Below are 26,016 nucleotides of genomic sequence, written 5' to 3'. Positions count from 1 at the left end.
TGCAGTGTTTGAAGAAGGCAGCACACCAACAGCTCAACCTGAGCTACAAATCTTCTGAAAACTCACCAACACCAACACCTTCTCGAGGTGCAACTAGGTATGGGCAATCAATGCTGGCCCAGCCAGTGATATGGCATCACATTCATGTCTGATATTGTCTTCCACTCTAGTTGTGCTTATCAGAAGGACAAACTTTGGCTGATTTCCATTCTGCAATCCAAATATATGAGTTGATTTTATATTCCTACTCTCACACCTGTTTAATATCAGTACATGCATCAGATTCATTCAGCTCCATTTCATCAATTGAACCAAAGAAGAATCCTTGTTCACATTTAATCACATTTCTTTAATCAAGGGTCTTCAGACTCAATATGTAGTAAAACCATATATAAGACAATTCAGATATTGATGGCTTTATACATTCCAGAAAAGAATTAAACCTAATGCAGGAAGATTCAACAAGATACACAGCGTGAAACTGTTTAAAATACATTTCTTGGTGAAAGGAAAAGTTATAGACTGTTTACTTTAAACAATCAATAGACTTTGCATTAATAAATTACTCTGCCATAAGCTGAGGCAAAAATCAGTTCAGAAGTCTTACGATTGCTCATCCACAGCAAAAACCAGCAAATTAAAGATCAAAGTGCTGCAGAATATACAAGAAGAAAGTGAATAAAAGCACTAGTGAATAGTGCTTTAGGCCTTAAATAATGAAATAGATAGCAGCAGTATGAGGGGTTTGGCAGGTTACAGCAAAATATCAGGAAACGAACTTCAGACAGGCATATTTTCCATATAATCAACAGTGCTGTTATAGAAAAAAGCAACATCCTTTCTCCCACACACAAAAAGTTATAGGATGCTCTTGTGTATTTCTCAGCAACCAATTATGAACCTCTTGCTATCATTTTCTATTCAAAAGTAACAATATCATTACAAACTGTTATTCCATATCCCTTCCTTTCCAGAGTCTTTGAATGTGTTCTTGCCTCTCAAATGCTTACTTAACTTTCCCAGAACTCCCATGTTGTATCATTCGAAAAGATTTCTGCCTGCCCCACAGTACCAAAAACGCTGTTACCTAAAATTACAAACACTAATCCCTTATCGCCACACTCAATCTCTCACCCTGGCAACTGCTGAGGCTGAACTAGACGGTTTGCAAACATGGCATCAGATTTAACCAAACCCTGATGCTCAGATCCTAACTTATGCCAGGTTACCTTCGTGGATGTCTTGATGGTCTACATTGGCCCTGATTAACCAGAGAACATGTTTTAAAATTCTCATTCTTATATTCTAACCCACCACGATCATCAAGTCCCTACTTCTGTTATCTCTTCTAGTCCCAAAACCCAATGGACATACTTCCATTCTTCCAATTCTGGCCTCAAACACAGCCAGTTTTAATCACTGGATGGCCATGCTTTCAGCTTCATGGGGCCTTAGCACTGTGAATTTCTCCTTAAACATCTCTTTTCTTTTAAGACACCAGTTAAAACTGAAGTCTTCACCCAATTTTTTCCTGCCCTGATGTCTCCTTATGTTGCTTGAGGCCACATGTTAGTTGGTAATACATGCTGTATAGTGCAATGGGATGTTTACTTAAAAAGACATAATAGAAATGTGAAATTTAAAAAAGGGTTAACAATAATTTCCTATCAATTTCATTTGCCAGGTATAGATGATGAATAATTGTTACATCACTTTAGATAAAGGATAAAAAATATCTCTCTTTCAAACCTACAACATAAATTTTGGCACACTATTAGGCATGTTTAAGCTGAAACTTCTGGGAGTAAAGAAGCACTGTATCATGCCATTACTGAAACTGACAATATTCTGGGCAGTGACTAAAATAATAATTCAGACATCTCATTGTGTTGCTGTGCTCTGGCTTGTTCAGTATTTAGAAAATATTTATATATGTGTGTGTGTATATATATATATATATATAAAATATATATTAAAAACTGATGAGGATGAGAGTCTCTAAAGGAATATAAACAGATCACGAGTGGGAGCAGGCAAAATATTGGCAGATGGAACAATGTGGGAAAATATGTTGTTATGTATTTGGGCAAAAATAAGAAAGTTCAGTATAGATAAATGGAGAATGAATACAAAAAGCTGCATCACAGAGAGATTTGGGGCCCCAATGCATAAATTACAAAAAGCTAGTATTCATGTTAAATAAGTATTAAAGGAAACAAATGGAACACCAACCTTTATTTCAAAGGAAATGGAGAACAAAAATACAGAAGTTTTGCTCAAATTATTTAAGACACTAGTTAGGACACTAAAAAAGAATGAACAGTTTGGTCCCATTATCTAAGGAAAGATATTCTGCCTTTGGAGACAGTCCAAAGAACGTTCACAAAGTTGATCCTGGCTACGGAGGGATTTTCTTGAGGGGAGGTCAAGTAGGTTGAGCCTGTGTTTAGACCGGTGTTTAGAATAATAAAAAGCAACCATATGGATACATACAAGATTCTTAAAAGGTTTGACAGGGTAAGTGCTGAGTAGTTGTTCCCCTTGTTGGAAAATCTAGAACCAGAACGCATGATCTTAGAGTCAGATAAGAGGAGGAATTTCTTCTGAAGGTATTGAATCTGTGGAATTCTGTATCACAGAGGGCTGTAAAGGCTAGGTCGTTAAGTATATGCAAGGGCCAGGTGGACAGGTTTTTACTTAATAACCAAATGAAAATAATGGGGAAAAATGCATTAAAGTAAAGGATCTTCTGCAATTGCATAGCACTTTAGTACATAGGAATGTCTTTGTTATGCAACATCAATGACACTGAACCATAATCATCATGCAGCCAAACAACAACTAATTTCTGCAAGCAAAATTTCCATAAACAGCAAATATGTGAATAACCAAAAGGGAAGACTCCCAAGTTCCTTTGAAAGAGGCCGCATAACAGTTTCTCTCAAACCTATTTGGTTAAAAGGCCCCTTTTGTAATGAATTAGTCAATATAGAATGCCACTCCATATGATCTACCATGGGCAGAATCTTACCAAATGCTGATTACTGTGGGCTGTGACAAGCTGTCTAGTAGAATTGGGAGAGATGTTCAGCAAGGCTAAATCACAAGATTCAAGGTCATCTAGAAGATACTTTTTATGCAAACCTGTTCAATGTGTTAGAAGCGCACAGGACTTTACCTGGGCCTTCTGTTTCAGGTGCAGAGACACTAACAATGTACCAGAAAAGCCCCACCAAATACTAACGAGGACTGAATCTGCTTAACTTCTGAGGTCTGGTGTTTTCACACTTATATGGCTATAGGCTCACTGTAGTGTATAGTTATTTTGACCAACCTGTTTCATCATGTTATGACACCGAAGAAGATAGGACATGAACCTTCTTTCGCAAAAAGGAGGAATATTGCCACTGCGCCACAAGAGCGCTTCACACATTTTGTAAGCTTTTCTCAAGTACTATGACAGGGTTTTCTATCGGTAGCAGCAAGATTCCAACAAATAACAAGGTATTTGACAAGCAATACAGATTAACAGCCCAACCCGCTACTGGTTTTGACCTAACCAAATACGCCACATAAACTGGCTACAGATGTAATACAGAGAAAGAGAAGACTGCAGATGCTGGAGAGTCTAAAGGTGTGGCACTGAAAAAAGCACAGCAGGTCAGGTAGCATCAGAGGAGCAGAAGAGTTGACGTTTTGGGCGTAAGCCCTCAGGAATGTGGAAACCAGAGCAGATTCTTGGAGCGTTCAACTCTTTGTTTGCTCAAAATGACTTCCATTGTCGACTCAAAGCATCCATTTCTTAAGGCACCCTACATCCACAGATAGTGATATTTGACATGGAGTCATAGAGCATACAGCATGGAAACAGACCCTTTGACCAGTCCACGCTAAACATAATTCCTTGTCCCATGAGTATTCTTAGAGTCTGGCACATTTCCAAACCACTTCAAATACTTCTGCACTTTGATACAGTACAGCCAACTATCATTGCAATGCTGCTGCAAGGATACTGTTTACTCTCAGACACACACCCAGCTCATGGGTACAGTAGGAGAGATACACAATGTGTGAGGTATTGGAACAACAATAGTGGCACTTGACCTGGCAGAGTGGAGAAGGACATTGACCTGCTTCCTACAGTGCTGTGCATTCCCCAGATGGCTGAGAGCACTTTAACCTGGGTGATAACCTCTGACTTGGGTGGCATGTTCTAATATCATGGTCTCCATGCTAGTCCAGGGAGGAAATAAAAGTACATACCACCTGTGCACCAACCCATTTAACATGACCTCCAGCACCCAATTTTCCTCCTGTTTGCCGTGACTGAGACAAATGTAAGTACCAGACTGACAGCAGCTACCCAGTTTCACAATTGGCTTCTTAAAGACCTCACTGAAACAAGGGACGATACCAGGATATCCAATGAATGGCGAGTGATTCCAGAAACAGCATGTGGTAGGATAGGCAGAAAATAGACATGATACTCACCACAAGAGGTAAAACATCAACTAAGGCAGTGAGTACATCAAAAAATGTCAAGAACACTTGCTCAACTTTGCAACAAGGATAATTCCACCAAACTTAGCCAAAACTTAAGATTCAGTTGTATCAATTGTTAGGACATTTATATTTCTGAATCTAAAGTTCAGCTGCTCCCTATTAAAGGAAATGAAATCGTATAACAAGAGTGAATTTTAATTTTACTTTCAGCTGAAAGATAAATGCTGGCAACTTCAGACTGTTGAATACTTCACAACGCAACCCTGCTCTTCCAGAGGTTAGATGGGATGATTACAGATGGGAGTTTAAGAAGTTAACCTCCACCAGCTGCTTGACAGCACAATTGCTAAAGAATTTTTCACCATCTATGCTGGAACATCACTGACATACTGCCAAAAAAATGCAGCATGTCTGATATTAGGACACCACCTAATAACTGGGACCACAGTTTCAACTGCTTATTCAAACTTGCCTTGATCATTATTCCAGACCCATGGACAAGACCAACAGGATGGCTCTTTTTTATCCTTTACCAGTCTAGCCTTAGGAAATTTCAGTTCCAGTGCCTCTTATCTCCTTTCTCAGGATTTTCAGTCAGTTCAAGGTCAAGCTTGATCGATTTTCAGAGCTGCCTCAATCCCACCGATTGTTTACTAGTATTTCATTGTGCAAGTCCGTCAGGCAAACTTCAAGGTTTGACAAGAAACTCCTTCAGCTGTGTCCATTGAAGAACAACTGATGGAATGTTATTATAGCAACAGTCCACATCTATTCCCCGCAAAGCACGGAAAGTTTTCCACAAACCCTTATGTAAGAGTCACTATTTAAAAACTTTCAATAATTTATTTGACCACTGGATCAGGCAGATATTAAATTGGTTCATTCACACAACTGTCATGACAACAGCACTGGTGAAGCATTGTACTGCGGTGTTAAATTGATGTTAATACTGTATACCAAGAAAAATGGTCAGGGAAAAGTCAATCTTAATAAGCACACAAGTGATCAAAGTGTATTAATTTATTTATGTGCCAAAGAATTCATAATGTATTCAAAACATTAACACCGTTTCACCCTACAAAGAAACTGTCAGGCACGAATTTCTTCAGTCCTTTGTGTTTCATTGACTAATGTTTCTCATTTGGATAAGCACTAAATGAAATAAAGAATCCAAACTAGCTCAATGATATTAAATTCATAGAATAAGAATGGAAAGGACAATTACAAAAGACCTGCACAAATCTTACTTGTGATCTTTTCAAAGGTGGTAATAAATTTGAAAGGAATAATACCTACGGATTTCAACAAAAAAATCTTACCTGGCATTGTCTACTAGTTCAGCCAATGCTCCAAAAAGAAACTCATGGGTGGTTCTGAAATTCAAAACACGGAAATTGTTATAAAAATGCCCTTCATTATTTTGCCATCAGACTTTCAGTAGTTTGATTGCATACAAGAACATTTCACACGGTCACACTAAATAACATCAGATAGTCAAGGAATCAAGTAGAATAAAGAATGTATGGAATTGTCATATTATATCCATCTGAACTGTTGACAATTACAGATGTTTTCTTCCAAAATTGAGCTGTGTTTAACAAAGACAGTGTATAGAGTATCTTGTCATACCTTTTAGAAATGTCTTAAGTCCTTATTAATTTGAAAGTATACAATTATCATTATTGCCAAGTGTGACAAGGTAGTACACAGCAGGATCACACAAGTGGAAATTGAAAGTTTTGTCATAAACTTTAGGAAATTTTCAAAGTGGTAAAATAAAATGGCTGTATTTGTCCTAAATTCTTTATCATACAATTTCTAGCCTTAATTATTTTTGAAACATTTTTCAGTTCTTGCAAATCAAATTTTTTGTAATTCATTCATGAGATGAGGGTGTCACTGGTTAAGCCAACATTTCTTGTCTACCTCTAATCAACCAGAGAGAAATTAAGAGTCACATGTAGGCCAGACCATGTAAGGGTGGCAGTTTCTTAAAGGGGAACATTAGTGAACCAGATGGGTTTTTCCAAAAATCAATAGTTTAATGATCATCACTAGACTTTCAACACCAGGTTCTTAATGAATTCAAATTCCACCATCAGCCATGGCAGGATTTGAACCAGAGTCCCCAGAACATTACCTGAGTCTCTGGATTAACAGTCCAGTAATAATCCCACTAGGCATCACCTCCCCTTAACATCACTGTATACGAAAAACAGGAATGCTAGACAATTATAACAGAACAAAATAATCAGCATCTCAGCAACCTGCAGACATTGAAGGCAGTACGAAGAAGCTTCAAATACCTGTTTTAAAGGATACACTGAGAATTGGTAAAAATACAGATAAAAGCTTTAAGGGTTAATCTTGCATAAAATCCATGACAGCTTGCCTGCAGTTTAATATTGAATTAAAGCTAATTTTTAAATCTAAATATTTTCAGAGATTTTGGGGCAGGACTAATCAAGAAAAAGAAATGCGGTCAGCGATTTAAGAAATCAGCTTAACCAATTTATGTAACTGCCTGTCAGGCAGTCATGGTCATTAAACAAGGTAGATCAAACGCTCTGTCACAGAACACACTGGTGCAGATTGCAAGTTTCGTGAAAAGGGAGGGGGTGCGCTTTTCCCTGATTTCCTCTTTCTTCAGCATCAAGGAGACAAGGAGTTGAATAGGCGCAAGAAAGGTGACAGTTTAAGGGTGACATCACAGAGGAAACATGAATTCATCAAGTGGGAGTGGGAGTCAGTATGGAACAAGTGTCAACTGTGATAAGTAAAACTGTTCAATCTTTAAAGTAGAAATTTGTCTTTAGTTTAGATCAAGTGTATTCAAAACATATGGAAAAAGTTAAAGTCCCTGGTTTCTCTTCAATATTCTTTAAACTGAAGGTAGCAAATGCAAAGAAAGAGCAATTTTAAGAGTTAAATCATGGAAAACTGACTTTCCATGTTGGAATGCTCCTCTTGCACAACACGAGTCGTCCAGCACACCTCCATGCGCGCAGGAACAGACTCCAGTTATTGTAAACCTGCTTTTTGGATCTGGAGCAATGGCCAAGTGGGGCATTGACACGGCTGAGGTTCAAACCTTAGGTTAAAAAAAACACAGATTAAAAAAATCTTCAGCAGAGTACAGCAAGAGCCACAGTCATGGTATCCAGAGTGGGAAAGCAAAGGTGACAGGAGTTTCTATTGCAAGGGAAACAGACAGAAGTTTCTGCAGCGTAGATATAACACCTGGATGTTAGGTTTCCTCCCTTATGCTGGGATCAAGGAGGTCAGTAAGTGGTTGCAGGGCAACATGAAGAGAAGGGAGGACAGTCAGAAGTCATGGTTAATAATATTAGCAAGACCTAGGTTATGAAAAAGGGCTAAGGTCCTGCAGGTTTGCTTGCGGGTGTGGAGCTGTTAGGAAATAAATTCAACAACATGCCCTCAAAAAGGTAGCAATTTCTGGATTACTACCAGTAAGATCAAAAAGAGGACAGACTGGATGAATGTGGAGCTGCAGGAATTTAGATTCTTGACACATTGGGACCGAAATACATACACACGCTGACGGGTTGCACTGCAGGAGGACCAGGCCCACAGGGCATTCACTAGTCAGGAAACAAAAATGGAAATGAAAGGTAAGAAAGTAGAAAGCGAAAGTGGAAGGCAGAGTAAACAAGGACTAGCAGCAAAAAGGGGAACAGTCTGTATGAAATGTCAAAAGACAAGTCCAAAGGGTACTATATCTGAATGCACAGAATATTCATAATATGATAGAAGAACTAACAGCGCTAGTAACTGATTCTGAGTACAGAGACATATCTGTGAAGTAGCCAAGGCTGGGAACTGAACATCAAAAGGTATTGAGAAACAAAAATAGAAATTGCTGGAAAAGCTCAGCAGGTCCAGCAGCATCTATGGAAAGAATTCAGAGTTAATGTTGAGTAACCTTTCCTCAGAGCTTATTTATTTATTTATGGGATGTGGGCATCACTGACTGGCCAGCAATTATTGCCCATCCCCAGTTGCCCTTGAGAAGGTGGTGCTGAGGTGCCATCTTGAACTTCTGCAGTGCACCTGCTGTGAGTTGACCAACAATGCCATTCGTGAGGGAATTCCACTCAGCTCCTCTGTCCATGTTTGAGCTAAGGCTGTAATGCAGTGAGGAGCTGAGGGAACTCGAGAATTTTAACCCAGCGACAGCGAGGATCTTTGGGTGAATTTCTTTAGTGCATCTTGTAGATAATACACACTGCTGTTACCAAACATTGGTGTCAGAGGCACTGGATGTTTGAGGCTGTGGTGCCAAATAAGCAGCTGCTTTCCCCTGGATGATGTCAAGCTTCTCAAGTGTTGCTGGAGCTGCACTCATCCAGGCAAGTAGAGAATATTCCATCATGCACATGACTTGTGCCTTGTAGATGATGGTCAGGCTTTGGGGAGTCAGGAAGTGAATTACTTACCACAGTATTTTTAGCCTCTGACCTGCCCTTGTAGCCATTGTATTTATGTGTAGTGTCCAACTGAGTTTCTGGTCAATGATAACACCCTCAGAATGCTGATAGTGGGGGATTCAATTATGGTAACACCATTGAATGCCAAGGGACAATGATTAGATTGTCTCTTACTGGTGAAAGCTATAGCCTGGCATGTGTGTGGCTTGAATGTAACTTGCCCCTTTTCAGTCCAAGGTTGGTTACTATCCAGATCTTGTTGCATTTGAACATGGACAGCTTCAGTATCTGAGGAGATGCAAATAATGCTGAACATTGCACAATCTTCAGCAAACAGCCCCATTTCTGACCTTATGATGGAGAGAAGGTCATTGATGAAGCAGTTGAAGATGGTAGACCTAGGACATTATCCAGAAGAATTTGGGCAGAGATGTCCTGGAGCTGAAATAACTGGCCTCCAACAATCATCTTCCTATGTGACAGGTATGACTTCAACCATTGGAGAAGTTTACTTGATACCCACTGATGTGAGCTTTGCTAAGGCTCCTTGATGCCACACACTGTAGAATGCAGCCTTGACATCAAGGGTTGTCACTCTCACTTCACCTCTAGCATTCAGCTCTTTTGTCAGTGTTTGAATCAAGACTGCAATGAGGTCAGGAGCTGAACGGCCTTGACAGAACCCAAACTGTACATCAATAAGCAGCTTATTGCTGAGGAAGGATCACTTGAGCCAAAATGTTAACTGATTTTTTTTCCTGCATATGCTGCCAGACCTGCTGAGCTTTTCCAGCAATTTCTGCTTTTGTTTCTGATTTATAGCACCTGCAGTTATTTCAGTTTTTATCAAAAGGTATTCAATCTTTAGGAAAAATGACCAGACAGAAGTTTGTAAAATATTGAGAGGTATAGATAGAGTTAATGATAGTTGTCATTTCCCTAGGATGGGGGGATTTCAAGTCTCGGGGCACACTTTTAAGATGAGAGGAAAGATATTTAAAAAAGACGTTGGGGCAAACTTTTTTACAGTGGATGGCTTGCATGTGCAATGACCTTCCTGGGGAAGTAGATGAGGGTACAATTACAACATTTAAAAGGTATTTGGATAAGTACATAACTGGAAAGCTTAGGAGAGATATGGCCCAGGAGTAGGCAGGTGGGACTACTTTAGTTTGAGAATATAGTCAAGACTGTGGTGCTGGAAAAGCACAGCCTGTCAGGCAGCATCCAAGGAGCAGGAGAATCAACATTGCAGGCATAAGCCCTTCACAACAAGGCTTCATTCCTGATGAAGTGCTTATGGCCAAAATGTCAATTTTCCTGCTTCTGGGACACTGCCTGACCTGCTGCAGTTTTCCAGCACTGCACACTTTACTCTGATCTCCACCATCTGCAGTCCTCACTGTTTCCTTTTGGAATATGTTCAGCATGGACTGGTTGGACTGAAGGGTCTTGTTTCCATGCTCTACGACCCTGTAACAGGTCACCAGGAAGAGATGGGGTGGCTTTAGTCAAAGATAAAATCAGTGCAATAGCAAGAAAGGATATTTGTGCTGGAAATCTACAATGTAGAATTGGTCTGGGTTGAACTAAGAAGCAACAAACAACAGCCAGACCAATCACATTAGCAACACTATGGAAGACAATTTCTACAGTATATGCAATTTTTATTTTAGAAAGACCAGTACATTGAGGAATCAGGTTAAGGGATAGGCTATCCTGGAATTGGTTTTCTGTAATGAGAAAGGATTTATTAATCTCGTTGCAATTCCTTTTCAAAAAACACGCATTGATTTTTTTTTGCTGGCGTAAAATGCTGATGTATAAAAGTCACTGGGTGTCCTTGTACATCATTCATTGAAATCAAGAATGCAAGTACATAAAACAGTTAGAAAGACAAAAGGCATGTTAGGGTTCATTGAAAGAGGGTTGTAGCACAGGAGCAAGAAAATCAAAGAAACTCTATATGGCTTTGGCAAGACTTAACCTGGAGTACTGCGCACAGTTCTGGTGTCCTACATAAAGTAAAAAAGGTATGCCTGTCTTATGAAATGAGAACCATTTTGGAGATAGCAACCGTTACTATAACTATCCTAAAGGTAACTGAGTTAAGGATAAGGATGAGGTGGGAATAAAAGTTCTTAAATGGGCAAAGGCTAATTTTGCTAAGTTATATATGATTTGGCCCAAGGGGGATTGACATTGCGGACTGCATTGTGGATTTACACGTCACAAATGGACTGCAGCAATTCAAGGTGGCAGCTCACTATCACCTCCTCAAGGGCAACTAGGATGGACAATAAAGCCTGGTCCAGTCAGTGACAACCGCATCACATGAATGAACAAAAAGAACAAGAAATGGACTGGGAGCACTGACTTGAAGATAAAACAGAGAACAGTGGGAGGCATTCAAGGAGAAGAGAGAGTATTGAGAAATATGTTCCCAAAAAGACAAAGGGTTAAGACAAAGACCAGAAAACCCCGATGCAAAGGGACATAAAAGGTTAGAATTAAGAAAGCTTATAGCAGATACATCATGTTCACAATGGCAGAATCCCAAGAGAAAAGAAAGCAAAGAGTGTATGAGAAAGCACCGGTAGTTAGTATAAAGGAAAACTCAGGATCTTTACAAAATATACAATGGGCAAGAAAATAAGTTGGGCAAGAGTAGAGCCCATTAGGAGCCATTCAGGTTGAGAAAGAGTATATGGAAGATACGGACAGAGTCTTCAATGAATACTTCGTGCCAGTCTTCCCAATGGAAAAGGTTGACTGGGTGTAGACATCAAAGTAGGGGACTGTGAAATATTAGAAGAAATTACATAGAAAGGAGGTATTAATAGATTTAGCAGCCTTATTAGTGGATAAATCCACAAGCCTGAATGAGATATATCCCAGACTGTTGAAAAGGGCAAGGTAAGAGATATCAGGAGCCCTGACAGTAATTTTCATATTCCCTCTGGCCATATGTGAGGTACCAGACTGCTAATGTTGTACCATTATTTAAAAAGTGAGGAAGGGATAGGCCAGGAGATTACAGGCTACTCAGTCTAATCTCAGTGGTGGAGAGGTTGGACAGAATATATCTATGCTTGGAGATAGCCAGAGGAGTTAGGGATGGTCAGCGTGCACCTATTAAGGGAAGGACATGCTTAACAAATTGATCAAATGTTTTAAAAGACAGAGATAATACATTTCACCGTGGCCTACATGGTCTTTAGTAAAGCTTTTGATAAAAGGTCCCTCATAACAGACTGATCAACGAAGAAAGAGCCCGTGGAATCCAAGGTAAAGTGTCACAAAAACTGGTTGACAGGCAGGAAGCAGAGGTTGATGGTATAAGAATGCTTTCTGTAGCTGGAAGTTTGCTTCCAGTGCTGCTCCCCAGGATCTTTACTGGGGTCCTTGCTGTTTGTAATGTGAATTAATGATGAGAAGTTAAACGCAAGGGGGAATATCAAGATTATCACAGACAAAGTGAAAATTGTAGAAGGGTAAACCATGAGGAGGATAGCCACAAGATGCAGAAGGGTATCAATGGGCCGCTCAAATGGCAATACATTGGCAAATAAAATTCAAAAGGGAGAGTTAACACACTTGCAAGGACTGAGGCAAAGGATTACAAAATAAATAGTGGGACCCTGGAAAGTATTGATGATTGAAGGTCTTGTGTGCATATCTGTAGATCCCAGAGGTAGCAGGGCAGATAAGTAATATGGTTAAGACAGCATATGGCATACTTGCTTGTATTAGCTGAGGAAAAGAATGCAAGATAGACATGTAGGTGGCTGGAAGAACAGAGCAAGCCAGGCAGCATCGAGATGTGGAGTCTTCTTCAGGGCTTGGGGTATAAGACCATAAGACATAGGAGTGGAAGTAAGGCCATTTGGCCCATCGAGTCCACTCCGCCATTCAATCATGGCTGATGGGCATTTCAACTCCACTTACCAGCATTCTCCCCATAGCCCTTAATTCCTTGAGACAACAAGAATCTATCAATCTCTGCCTTGAAGACATTTAGCGTCCCAGCCTCCACTGTACCCCTGTGGCAATGAATTCCACTGCAAAGCGGCTGGCAGGGACAGGGTAGTGAATTGGGGAAAGGTGAAGACAGGTAAAAGATACAACCTGGTAGGTCAATGGGAGGAATGAATCCGATTGGTGGCAGGGAGGAGTGGAAGGGAGAGGGGAAGAGGATGGGAAGGAGGTTATTTGAAATTGGAGCACTCAAGGTTGAGTCCTCTGGGCTGTAAGCTGCCCAGGTGGAATGCAAAAGCAGGGAGAAGTTGCTTGAACTGTATAAAATGGTGATTAGGCCACAAGTGAAGTACTGCATGCAGTTCTGGTCAAATTTTGGAAAGATGCGACTGCACAAAAGGGGGTACAAAGGAATATTATCAAGATGCTGTCTGGTGTGAACTACAAGGAAATTCTGGATAGCTGGGGTAATTTTCCTTGGCTCAGCAAATAGTACGAGGAAACCGTCAAAGCAGCGTAACACTGAAGGGTACAGAAGGTTGACAGAGAAAAGCACTTATGCCATTTGTAGAGGGGTTTATAACAGGGACATATAGATTTAAAGAAAGACACAAAAAGCCTAAAAGAAATAATTTCAATCAGAGGATGATGGAAGTCTGGATCTCTCTAACTTCAAGGGCAGTCGAATCAAAATTTTTCAAAGTTTAAGCAGTATTTAGATACTCATTTGTGTTGCCATAGCCTTGAAGACTATGGACCAAGAGCTAGAAATGGGATTATTCTAGTTAGATCTTTGCAGACTGGGCATATATGATGGGCTGAATGGCCTCCTTCTGTGTAATAAAAGTCTATCAGAAATCAGCAGAATCTTCAGTGCAACCCAATATCCCACTGCTGAGTGCCTTTCAAAAATTTAGATGGGTGTGATGCAAACAATTTAAAATGTGCACCACTACATTTTCCCAAATCTCAGTGACATCACTTTTCCAATCACCACTTAGGTAAGCACTCTGACAGCTTTAGTACTGTCTGAAAGCTTCAGGGTATTTTTCTCTCACTGCTGCCAAATGCAGGGCTGCTCAACACTTGTTTCCTACTTTACAAATTGAGAACCTTACAGCAGCGTGAATATGTTAAATGTTCAAAAACCCCTGGGGTTCCTTCTTAAAGCCAGTCTGCAGTTTCACCATTAAATTGTTCTGCTCGAGTGAAATCAGATTTCCACGTCACTAAATGCCCCATGTTATGCACAGTTGAAGCTACACCCCTTTCATATAACCTTTGCCATTATGTATAAACGAAACACTGAAATGATCCTAAGGGAATATTAAAGCCCAGCAAGTCTACAACATCTGAACACAGACACATTCTCCTTATTAATGAACTGAGCCCAAAATATTTAAACAGCCTGCAAAAATCTAAAAGGTGCTTCAGTTAAGAAGCAATACTTTTGAAATATAAAGACTGTCAGAAAACTAAATAGTGGGCTGCAATGTTTCCATTAACACATTGTACTAATGTGGGAAGACCCCAAATTTAATTATACATTTGAACTCCATATCCCTAACTTTGGGCTGGATAATTAAGGGAAAAAGAAGAAAATGCCCACTCCTTATCATGATCTGATAATCATGATTACAAAACACGAGTGGCATTTTTAAAAAAATTATTCATTTGTGATGTGGATGTTGCTGACTGGCCAGCATTTAATGCCCGTCCCTAGTTGCCCTTGAGGAAGTTGTGGTGAGCTGCCTTCTTAAACTGCTGCAGTCCACCTGCTACGTTGACCCATTAGGGAGGACACTCCAGGATTTTGTCCCAGCAACATGAAGGAACGGCGATATATTTCCAAGTCAGGATGGCGAGTGGCTTGGAGGGGAACTTGCAGGTGATGGCGTTCCCACGTATCTGCTACCCCTTTCTTTCTAGGCAGAAGTGGCCGTGGGTTTGGAGGGTGTTCTGAGGATCTTTGGTGAACTCCTGTAAATAGTATACACTGCTGCTACTGAGCATTAGTTATGGAGGGAGTGGAAGCTTGTGGATGTAGTGCCAATCAAGTGGACTGCTTTGTCCTCGATGGTGTCAAGCTTCAAGTGTTGTTGGGGCTGCACTCATCCAGGTAAGTCAGGAGCATTTCATCACATCCCTGATTTGTGCTTTGTAGATGTTGGACAGGCTTTGGAGAATCAGGTGCTGAATTACCCACCACTGTATTCCTAGCTTCTGACCTGTTCATGCAGCCACTGTGTTTACATGGTGAATCCAGTTGAGTTACTGATCAATGCTAACACCCCCAGAATGTTGATAATGGGATATTCAATGATGGTATCACTGTTGAATGCCAAAGGGTAGTGGTTTGATTGCCTAACATTTGTGTGGTGTGAATGTTTCTTGCCATTTGTCAGTCCAAGTCTGGATATTGTCCAGATCTTGTTGCATTTGAACATGGACTGCTTCAGTATGAGGAGTCGCGAATAATACTGAACATTGCGCAATCTTCGGCAAACATTCCCACTTCTAACCTTATGATGGAGAGAAGGTCATTGATGAAGCAGTTAAAGATGGTTGGGTCAAGAACACCACTGAGGAACTCCTGCACAGATGTCTTGGAATTTGAGATGACTGACCTTCAACAACCATGACCATCTTCCTATGTGTCAAGTATGATTCCAAACTCCAGAGAGTTTGCCTCGATATCTCCCAATTCCAGTTTTGCTCGGGCTCCTTGATGGAGAAAGTGAGGTCTGCAGATGCTGGAGATCAGAGCCGAAAATGTGTTGCTGGAAAAGCGCAGCAGGTCAGGCAGCATCCAAGAGGTAGGAGAGTCGACGTTTCGGACTCTCCTGCCTCTTGGATGCTGCCTGACCTGCTGTGCTTTTCCAGCAACACATTTTCAGCTCGGGCTCCTTGATGCCACACTCAGTCAAATGCAACTTTGATGTCCAAGGCTCTCACTCTCACCTCAACCCTGGAGTTCAGCTCTTTTGTCCATGTTTGGAACAAAGCTGTAATGAGGTCAGGAGCTGAGTGGCTCTAGCGGAAGCCAAACTGGACATCACTGAGGAGGTGCTGATTAATAGCACTATCGTTGACACATTCCAACACGTTACAGATGATCAAGACTAGACAACAGTAAGAATTACTCAGAAGTAACTGGCCGGGTTGGATTTGTCCTGCTTTTTATGTACAGGATAGACTTGGGCAATTCTTCACAATGCCTGATAAGATACCAGTATTGTAAATGTACTGGAACAACTTGGCTAGGGGAGTGGCTGGAGCACCAATCTTCAGTATTATTACTGGAATCTTGTGAACGCCCATAGTCTTCTCAGTATCCAGTGTTTCCAACCTTGATTCTTGATATCAAATGGATTAAACAAATTGGCTAAAGACTAGTATCTGTAATGCTGGGAATCACTGGAGGAGGCAGTGACAGATCATCAACTTGGCACTTCTTGCTGAAGAATGCTGCGAAGGCTACAGGCTTATCTTTTGCACTGATGTGCTAGGTCTTCCATCATGGAGGATGGAGATATTTGTGGAGCTTTCTCCTCCAATGAGTTGCTTAATTATCCACCACCATCCACGGCTTGATGTGGCAGGACTGTAGATCTTAGATCTGATTGTGGGATCATTTAGCTCTGTCTATCACTTGCTGCTTATGCTGTTTGGCATGTTTGGTAGCTTTACCATTTTCAGGTATACCTGATGCTATTCCTGTCATGCCTTTCCACACTCTTCATTGAGCCAGGGTTTAATCCCCTGGCTTGATCGTAATGGTTGAGTGGGGGAATATGCTGGGCCATGAGGTTACAGATTGTGGAATACAATTCTGTTGCTGTTGATGGCTCACCACGCCTCATGGATGCCCAGTCTTGAGTTGTTAGATCTGTTTCCAGTCTGTCCCATTTAGCATAGCAATAGTGCCACACAACATGATGAAGGCATTATTGTCAAAATGAAGGCAGGCCTTTGTTTCTACAAGGATTGTCTGATGGTTATCAGGTAAAGACATGATCAGATGCAGATTTGATGTCCATGGTCATTTTGTTTATCAGCACATTTATCATCTCTCATTTGGTTAAGGTACAAGGTGCCTAGCTTGCCTGTGATTCCTATCTACTCCCTACCCACTTTTAATGGTGCAAAAGACAGTTAATGCAAAACATTAACTTGTGGACAGCATACAATACTCAATGGTAGTACTGGAAATAAGTGGGAGAAATTCAAAGCAGTTTTAAGAGACGTTTGGTTAATAAGTCATGCAGAGAAGCACTAGATATGGCTTAATTATCAATGTTAGATACCCACAAACACAACTGCCCACTAGCTACTAACAATGTGAGCATTAGTTCTTTATTATAAAGATATATTTATCTTATAAAGCACAATAAAAATTGCCTTAATGAAAATCTTTGCAATCTGTAATTCTTGATTTCCAAGTGTCAGTTATGTGCATGACTTCACTGCCTCAGTCTCATTTTGTATCCATGCAAAAAATCTCATTGCAGTATTTATTTTACTCACTCTCGGGATGTGGGCATTGCTGACAAGGTCAAAATATATGTTCCATCCTCAGTTATCCCTGAAGTGATGGTGATAAGTCAACGCACTGGGAATTACTGCAGTCCATGTGGTATACCTAATGTTGTTAGCAAGGGGTTCCAGGTCTTCAACGTAATGACAAAGAGGGTGAGGTGACACAGTTCCAAGTCAGGATTGAATGGGATTTGGAGGGGTACTCACAATAGTAAAGATAATATGTTCGCTGTCCTTGCCATTCTAGGTGGTAGAGGTTGTGAGATTGGAAAAAGCTGTGAACTAAGTAAAGGCAAGTTGCTGAAGATGGCACACATTGCTGTCACTGAGTCAAGGGTGAATGGGGCGCCAGTCAACTGAACAGCTTTGCCCTGGATGTGTCAAGCTTCTCGATTGTTGATGAAGCTGCATTCATCCAGGTAAGTGCAGTATTCCATTACACTCCCAAACTACCTTGTAGATGGCAGACAGACTGCGAGAAGACAGGAGGCAAGTTACTTTCCACAGAAATCCCAACCTCTGACTAGCCCCTCATGTCCTCTTTAAATATTTCTCCCCTCACCGTAAAAATATGTCCCCTAGTTTTGAGCTCCCCCACCTTTGGGAAAGGACCTTTGCTATTCATTTTGTGTCCCTCATGATTTTATATTTAAATTTGCACTGATGAAACATGCATTATAGCTCAACAACCTGTACAACACTCAAAAGGATTCCAGAGAGGATGGCACAGTGTATGAAAAGAAAAGAAAGTGCAGACAGATGATTTAGATAACTAGATAGTCCTAGTATGATTTCACCTGCACCTATGTCATGGAGCTGGACAATGAGGGCTCTTATGGCATGATGGTAATGGGGAAAACGTGAGGACTGCAGATGCTGGAGATCAGTCAAAAAGCGTGGTATTGGAAAAGCACAGCAAGTCAGGCAGCATCCAAGGAGCAGGACAGTCGATGTTGAACATTAGCTCTTCATCAGGAACAGTGGTAACGGCCCTACATCTGAACCAATAAGCCCAGGATCAAGTCTCAACTGGTCTAGAAGTGTGCAATGATATGAACAGATCAATTAGAAAAAGTCTGAAATTGGATAACAGAAATGAACACTTATGATTGGCGCAATGAAACAGGGTGCCATTTAGTCACTGTACGGTTGGACTAGACACAAGTTTAAATCTCAATAGGGCAAATTAAGAATGATACATGGTCTTATACCAGGAAAATAAAACAATGATTGTCGCAACAATCCAAATACTTTGCATCTTTTAGGCAGAAAGCTTTCCATTCCTACCTAACAGGGCTTAAATGCAGCCCGTAACCACATATAATGAGGCTAAATTAATTAAGAGGCCTTAGCAACTTCTCAGCGACAACTGAATAAACAATAAACAGAACTTTGCCAATGTCATCTACCCACCAAAAACAAAAAGGAAGAAAGCATAACAGATACAGAATATTATTTGCTACTTAGGTCATGGCCATTTTGTTGCTGTGGATGTGATGAAAGCCTGACTGGAGAGATCAGAGTTGTGAAACAGATGAACACAAGTCCAACAGGTGAAAATCAGGGTACTCATCCCAAAAGGACGACATTCCTTCCCCCCAATAAGTGCTGGCGTGTGCTGGACAAGAAATATGGCATTAAGCCTTCCAAAAGCAAATGCATTTAATTTACACCATAACTGATAGTGGACACTTAATTTTGAGTTCCGTGTAGTTCAACCACCACCTCAAAATAATTTCATTTTCCATGCAAAGTCAAGAGGGTTCCCTTCTCTTCACCCTCAGTGCATTCAGCTTTACTCTCAATTTTTTTTTCTTCCAATCAGTTATGCTGTATTTGATTATGCCCCACACATTTTCAACCCATATCAGATCAAGTCTTTTGCCTAGAGGGCCCATTAAAATTCAGTTCTGCCATCTAGCCTGAAATTCAATAGAATTCACAACTGAGTTTACTCCTTATACACAGTGGCAATGTACAGAACCATGTAGCAGCAGGACAAATTAGTTGGCAAAAAACTGAACTCTGCAATAAAAATTAATGGGCTGTCAACATAATAGAAATTAAAAAGGTACTTACTGTACCATATTACACATACATGTATGTTAGAAACAAACTGCTGACAAAAAAAAGTTCAAAGCAGAAGCTTCTTCATTGTGAGATCAAAGTCCAATGGATGTGCCTTGGCATACTGGAATCTTTATAGTTTAATTAATCAGTTACTCCTCGACAATAAATAGTCTACCATCAACATTTGCTGATATCTGTCAGAAAACTAGTTCCAACCTTCTGTCTTGGAAGGATCTACATGAAATATCTTGATATTAATCTCAATTTCATTTCCTTAGCTCCAAACAACAATACTCCACTTGTGACAATTCTCTGTCCTCTTAGCCCTACATATTGTACTCTTGATTACCTGCATTTCAACAGAAATCCTCACAATGGAAATAAATTGACAAAGGAACTTTCTGTTCAAGCAGAGAGGAGAGCTGTAAGGTAAGTGATCAAGAACAATGTAATAAAAGTTCATAACTTAGTCACTAAACAAACATCTCTCCGAGATGGTGCATTCCCGTAGGACAATTACCGGAGTCTCCTGAATTAAAGAGAAAGGGGTTAGGATGCCTGGTAACAGTATTTAATCAGGCTTGGAGGAAAGCAGTAGATGGAATAATCTTAACCCAAAGGGACTTCAATAGATCTCATATCAATAATTGATTCTGTAATACGGCCATTCTTTAGATTCATCAATATTTAAAATTTTCAGTTGCTTTTATCCCAACCTGAAAAATGTTTGGTCCGCAACGTGAAACCTAAATTTGACAAGTCCAAGAATTTGATCCATACATGACAAAGGCTGCACACAATAACTATGATTACACCAACTGATTTCCCTATGACTTGCGGAACCAGCTACTTAAAGTCCAATAAAAACTTAGACACTAATCTGTTGCATCTGATAATATGCATTAATTTGGGAGGAGGTCCCAAACGCATTGGGATGGGTGCTTTGGGTAACCCAGTGTCTTCAGATGAGGAGTAAAGATACTTCTACACCCAAATGTAATTTGACTGTGTTTTGGAAAGTACTCTTAACTCCTGCCAAAGACAAGACCTGGCTTGTCTTGATGCCCTTTGCAATACTGCATTTCAAACAGGGCTGTCTAACAATCAGAGGTGGAGTAAACCAGGATTATAGTCTCTGGAGTTTACAAGAATACAAGGTGATTTCACCAAATCACACAAGATTCTGATGAGGTTTGATACAGGTTGTTTCTGCTGCTAAGGGAATCTAGAACATGGTAGACATTCTCTCAGGATAAAAGGGATGCTCTTTTGGTACCCAGACAGGAGGAATATCTTTACTCAAAAGACTGCGCACCCTTGAAATTCTCTACTAAAGGGAATGTGAATGCTTTATTTGAGGTACAGGTAGACAGATGTTAGATGTCTCAGATATTGGGTGTAAAAGTGGAATTGCTGTGATAAATCAGTTACAATTGTTTTGAATGGAATAGGAGAGGTTTGTTGTACTGTATGGTCTACTTCTCATGCCATTTCTTGTTATGTTTAAGTTCCTCCTCAATGTTTGCCTGCAGTTGTATGCGAAAGACAGAACACTGAAAAATGATCTGCACTGTCACACGCGTTTAGCAGCTGTTATCCATTCCAAAGGTAAACCTCTAAACAACTTTAAATCTTTTAAACTGATCACATCACCACCATCTTTATGATATGAATGTACATCCAGAAGAATTAAGCTAAATGCAAAATATTTTGATTGCTCTGGAATGTTCCAAGTAATCTACCTTACAGATTAGCCCTGGAGGAAATTTCATGACTTGTTACAAGCGTGCAACTATCACTTCACCAGCAAAAACAAAAACTGGATTTCCATCTAGTGTAAAATCTAAGCATACATAGCACCATAAAGCAGTCAGCCATTCAAACCTACTCTGCCAATCAATACGAACATGTATGTTCATCCAGCTCAGTACCCTATTTGCATCCTTTGATCTCTCTAGTCCTATGAACTGTATCAACATCTTACTTGGAATTCTTCAATATTTTGGCGTCAACAATTTCCTGCAGTAGAAAATTCCAACAACTCACCATTCTCCTGGTGAAGAAATTACTCAACGCCATCCTAAAAGGCAAACTCCACATCCTTAGAGATTGTGACCCCGGTTAATGATTCCCTTATCATTGAGACCATCATTCCCACATCCACCCTGTATGATCTTGTTAGAATTTTATATGGCAAAATTTCCTTGTCATTCTTCTAAACTCTAGTGAATATTGTCCTCAGTGATCTAGTCTATGTGCTAGTCCTGCCATCCCAGGATTCAGCCTGATATAGAAGAACACAAGTCAGTTTCTTAGGCTGAAAAACTGCAACGTACACCCACTACTTTAAAGCATCCATTCCACAACAAAATATACAGATCATGTTGATTTTAAAAATGCCCTTAAGAAATTAAATTAAACAAATGATAAAGGAGCATGAACCTAAATGCAAAATGGAGTAAAGACTAGAAAAGTAGGTGGTCTTGTGTGGAGAAACCTCCCAAATAATTTAAATATTCTTCTTTCTTCTCCTTTTAACAAAATGTGGTTAATCAAACGCATTTTCAAACGGATTATGCTACACAACAGGCCGAGTCCTTCTATGACTGTTGGCTACCTCACATTGCAATTTGCGTTAAAGTATAAATATCTTTAGCAAATTTTAGATTAGTCGAAAGAGCTTCATTAACAAGTTGATGTTGTCCCACCTTGCCAACAGCATCCTGCCTCGACACAAACTGGCCTCTATTTTGAGGAGCTCGAACAAATCCCCACCTACATTGCATGTTTTAATCTGAAGGCATATGCATATTTGTCTGCCGCTGCCAGATTAAGAATATTTTTGTGTTTTTAAAAAAACTAAACACTTCAGAACACACACAGACATTAATAAAACGCGAATTCAAGTGACAGGTTTAAGGAAACGTTTACATATTAGGGTAGACTTTCGAAACAGAATCCATGTGATACCTAAAACGTTCGCCCCGATGCAGACGCGGTTTTCTCACCCTATCTGGATACTCACGAGTTGGTGTGTAGGTATTCGAAGGTCAGTTGAGCTCGGTTAAGGCAATTGTAATTGGTACCAGCCATGGCGCCTTCCCTTCTCCGCGAACACAGCGCCCCGGGTTTCTCAGGGCCGCCCCCTCGGTTCACGCTACAAGTCTCGGGCCTCTTTCGTTCCCCTCTCTCTCCCCGAGCATAAAATTTCCTAGCCACATTTATCGTTCACTCATTAACGAACGTCTCCCTCTCACTCCTCCTGAAAACACGGCCGCTCCTCGACAAACCGTCACCCTTCAAACCCTCGTCGTCGGGCCCGGTTTCGGTGCTTGAGTCAACCGCCCGCCTGGCCTGATCCAGTCCGATCCGATCCGATCCAGCCCCGTCTTTCCTTTCCAGGCCCCAGTTACCTCACCGCCTTCCCTCAAGCTCCTTCCAACAACCGCATCCAGCGCCAGCAAGAGACTCTTTGAAAAGTAACTGCAGCCACCAGCTCGACTGCGCACGCGCGAGACTAACCCAGCCTCCACCCGCACCACGCCTGCGCCACAGCATCTCTCGTGGACGCTGCGGCGGAGGCCATCCGGCCCTTCATGTCTGTGCCAGCTCTCTGAACATGCCATTCTCTCACCTCCGCCTGCCAACTCTACATATCCTCTTTAACAAGGGGATCATTTGCAACGCTTCACCTGAATCGGCCTCAAAATTGTCTTCGTCATTGCGGTCCAAATCTTAACCAAGAACTGCGTCCAAGTTTTCCTTCAGTCACTTTTGTGTCTTTATCATCAGTTATTTGAAATCCGTGCGCTCTCATGCTCGATCCCTTCACAATTGAGATGTCAGTGGCAGGGAGAAAATACAATGGTAAGATTCACTGTTCTATCCCTAATATTCCAATTTCCTCAGATCATGTTCCATATTTAGAATTTCCAAGTTACTGTTCCTAGCCACTCCCCTGATATATCAATTTACTGTGTTCCAACATACTGTTCCTACACACCATCACATCCACACTGGGATCTTATCTTCAAATCTCCTTTTTGCTATTCTCATCCTTAATGTCAGTGTAATAGCAGTCACTCAATCCTGCCCAACATACCATATGTATACAGTCTCTATACATGGCCTTTGACAATGTTGAAGGAGTGGGACAGTTGAGCTTCCTCCTCAAACTTTGTTGTTCATAAAAATTCTTTATCCTCTGCCTGCTATATAACAGCTTGCAATCCATGAGATCTCATCAATAGATCCACCACAGACTAATACTTGTGCAACATGGGGTCAAGCAAGGTTTTGTCACCACATGAACATTTGTCTTGGCATCTTGTGAGGAGAAAGTGAGGACTGCAGATGCTGGAGATCAGAGCTGAAAATGTGTTGCTGGAAAAGCGCAGGTCAGTCAGCATCCAAAGAGCGGAAGAATCGACGTTTCGGGCATGAGCCCTTCTTCAGGAAAGAAGGAAATCTTCTGTGAAATAACATTTCACCCGATATCAATTAGACTTTCTGCTGGAGTGGAAATTCTCGATAAGACAAATGCGAAACTGTTCAACCTGTCAGACAACATCCACGGAGAGAGAGCAAGCTAATGTATTGAGTCTAGATAAATCTTCAGCATTTGATGTCAACAAGTTTTGAGAAGATTTGTAGCTCAGGTTGAGGTTCTAGATGTAAGTTTGCTCGCTAAGCTGGTAGATTCTTTTTCAGATGTTTCGTCACCATGCTAACAACTGGCTTTCTATTTGTGTTTAGTTTTCCTCAAGTTAGTTAAGTAATTTCCTGTGATGTCATTTCCCATTTTTTTTCTCAGAGTGGTAAATGGAGTCCAAGTCAAGGTATTAGAGTTCCAGTTGGAATGCCATGCTTCAAGGAATTCTCTTGCAAAAACTTTTATAAACACGACATTGGACAAACAGGCAGAAAACTAGCCACTAGGAAACATAAATATCAACTAGCCACAAAAAAGACATGACCCACTCTCACTAGTATCCTTACATACAGATGAGGAAGGACACCACTTCGACTGGGAGAACACATCCATCCTTGGGCAAGCCAAACAGAGACATGCACAAGAATTCCTCAAACAAGGCATTCCAACCAGAGCTCTAACACATCGGCTTGGACCCATTTACCACCCTCTGAGAAAAAGAATGGGAAATGACCTCACAGCTGGAAATGACATCACCAACACAAGGAAAACTAAACACTTAAATAGAAAAAGGGTCACTAATGCCAGTACTTCACCGGAGGCTCACTGATGTTACCTAGTATGGTGACAAAACATCTGAAAATGAACCTTCTGGCTCAGCGAGCAAACTTACATCCAGCATTTGTTGTGTTCAGTACAGATTCCAGCAGCTGCAGTAATTTGCTCCTAACTGTTCAATCTGTTCACCTCCAGTCCAGAACCAAGACTACCCAACTTATTGTTAATCTGTAGTTTAGATGACGTTTGCTCCTGCACACATTCAAAAGCGAAGCTTTAAACTACTACTGATGCAATCACAGGAGGCACGTAAAATAATGAGCCTCAAGCCGAACACTGAAATCAAAGGTCCTTTTTCCACCCGTAACATTGCCCAACTTAGGATCCATGGCGAGCCACTAGACAATGTGGATCAATTCCTGTACCTTCAGAGCCTTCTATCAGCACAGGCCAACATCAACCATGAGATTCAACATCACATCCAGTGTGCAAATGCAACCGCAGTCAGAGGAAAAAAAAGTGTGATTGTTGACAAATATTTCAAATGTACAAACAAATCCAATACCAAACACCTGATCATCAGGATAGCATTGTTACCAGCTCTCCCATATGCATTGGAGACATGGACAATATATAGCAGACACATCAAACCCTAGAGAAATATCAGCAGCAGCACCCGTGCAAAACCTTGCAAATCCATTAGCAGGACATATACTTTAACTCACTCACACCAATATCTCTGTATTAAGATTATGATTACAGATACTCAGCTGCATTGAGATCAAGCACACACTTGACATGAGATTTTCAAATCAGCACTCTGCTCCAAGCTTCATTACAGAAGTGGCCTCCAGGAGGGCAGAGGAAATGCTTTGAAGATATCCTCAAATCCTCCTAGAAAAAATGCAATTGAGAATTTCTCATCCAAAAGTGGGCAATTTGGAAAAGCTGCTTCCAAGAAGGAGTCATCCATTTTAAGCATCTCTGATAGGCCCAAAGCTGGGTCAAGTGCAAACAGGAGGAGCATGGAAGAACTAGAGCATCTCACCCATTTCTTTCAGCTAACATCACCTTCCCACTCATGGCAGGGTTTGTAGATCCAGTACTGGATGATTTAGTCACTTCCGGAACCAAAACACAGAAGTGGAGGAGGTCATCCTGAATCCTGACAGAATGCCTAAGTAATGCTACAACTACATTAAAAGGAAAACTGCAGTTTAGGATCTAGGCTGTAAAATGAACAACCCTCAGCAGCTGGAACAGTGTTGA

General features: G+C 40.8%; 1 protein-coding gene across 2 annotated transcripts in view; it reads right to left on the bottom strand.

The window, feature by feature from the left end:
* Window positions 1–23,003, bottom strand: part of LOC132827072 (ATPase MORC2-like) — a 93,281-nt gene extending 70,278 nt beyond the window's left edge. Inside the window, exons 1-3 of one of the 2 annotated variants that reach the window (XM_060843522.1) lie at window positions 22,564–22,635; window positions 7,449–7,594; window positions 5,823–5,876 (exon numbers count right to left, since the gene is read on the bottom strand). In XM_060843522.1, the coding sequence (XP_060699505.1) occupies window positions 5,823–5,876; window positions 7,449–7,573 (179 nt within the window). In that variant the 5' untranslated portion in view covers window positions 7,574–7,594; window positions 22,564–22,635. Of the gene's footprint in view, window positions 1–5,822; window positions 5,877–7,448; window positions 7,595–22,563 lie in introns of both variants that reach the window. The other variant, XM_060843523.1, reaches the window with a different exon arrangement.
* Window positions 23,004–26,016: the final 3,013 nt, after the last annotated feature.

Source organism: Hemiscyllium ocellatum, chromosome 24 (assembly GCF_020745735.1).
Source record: "Hemiscyllium ocellatum isolate sHemOce1 chromosome 24, sHemOce1.pat.X.cur, whole genome shotgun sequence".
NCBI classification, from domain to species: domain Eukaryota; kingdom Metazoa; phylum Chordata; class Chondrichthyes; order Orectolobiformes; family Hemiscylliidae; genus Hemiscyllium; species Hemiscyllium ocellatum.
The sequence above is the reverse complement of the archived record's forward strand: the minus strand, read 5'-3'. Positions and strand labels throughout refer to the sequence as shown.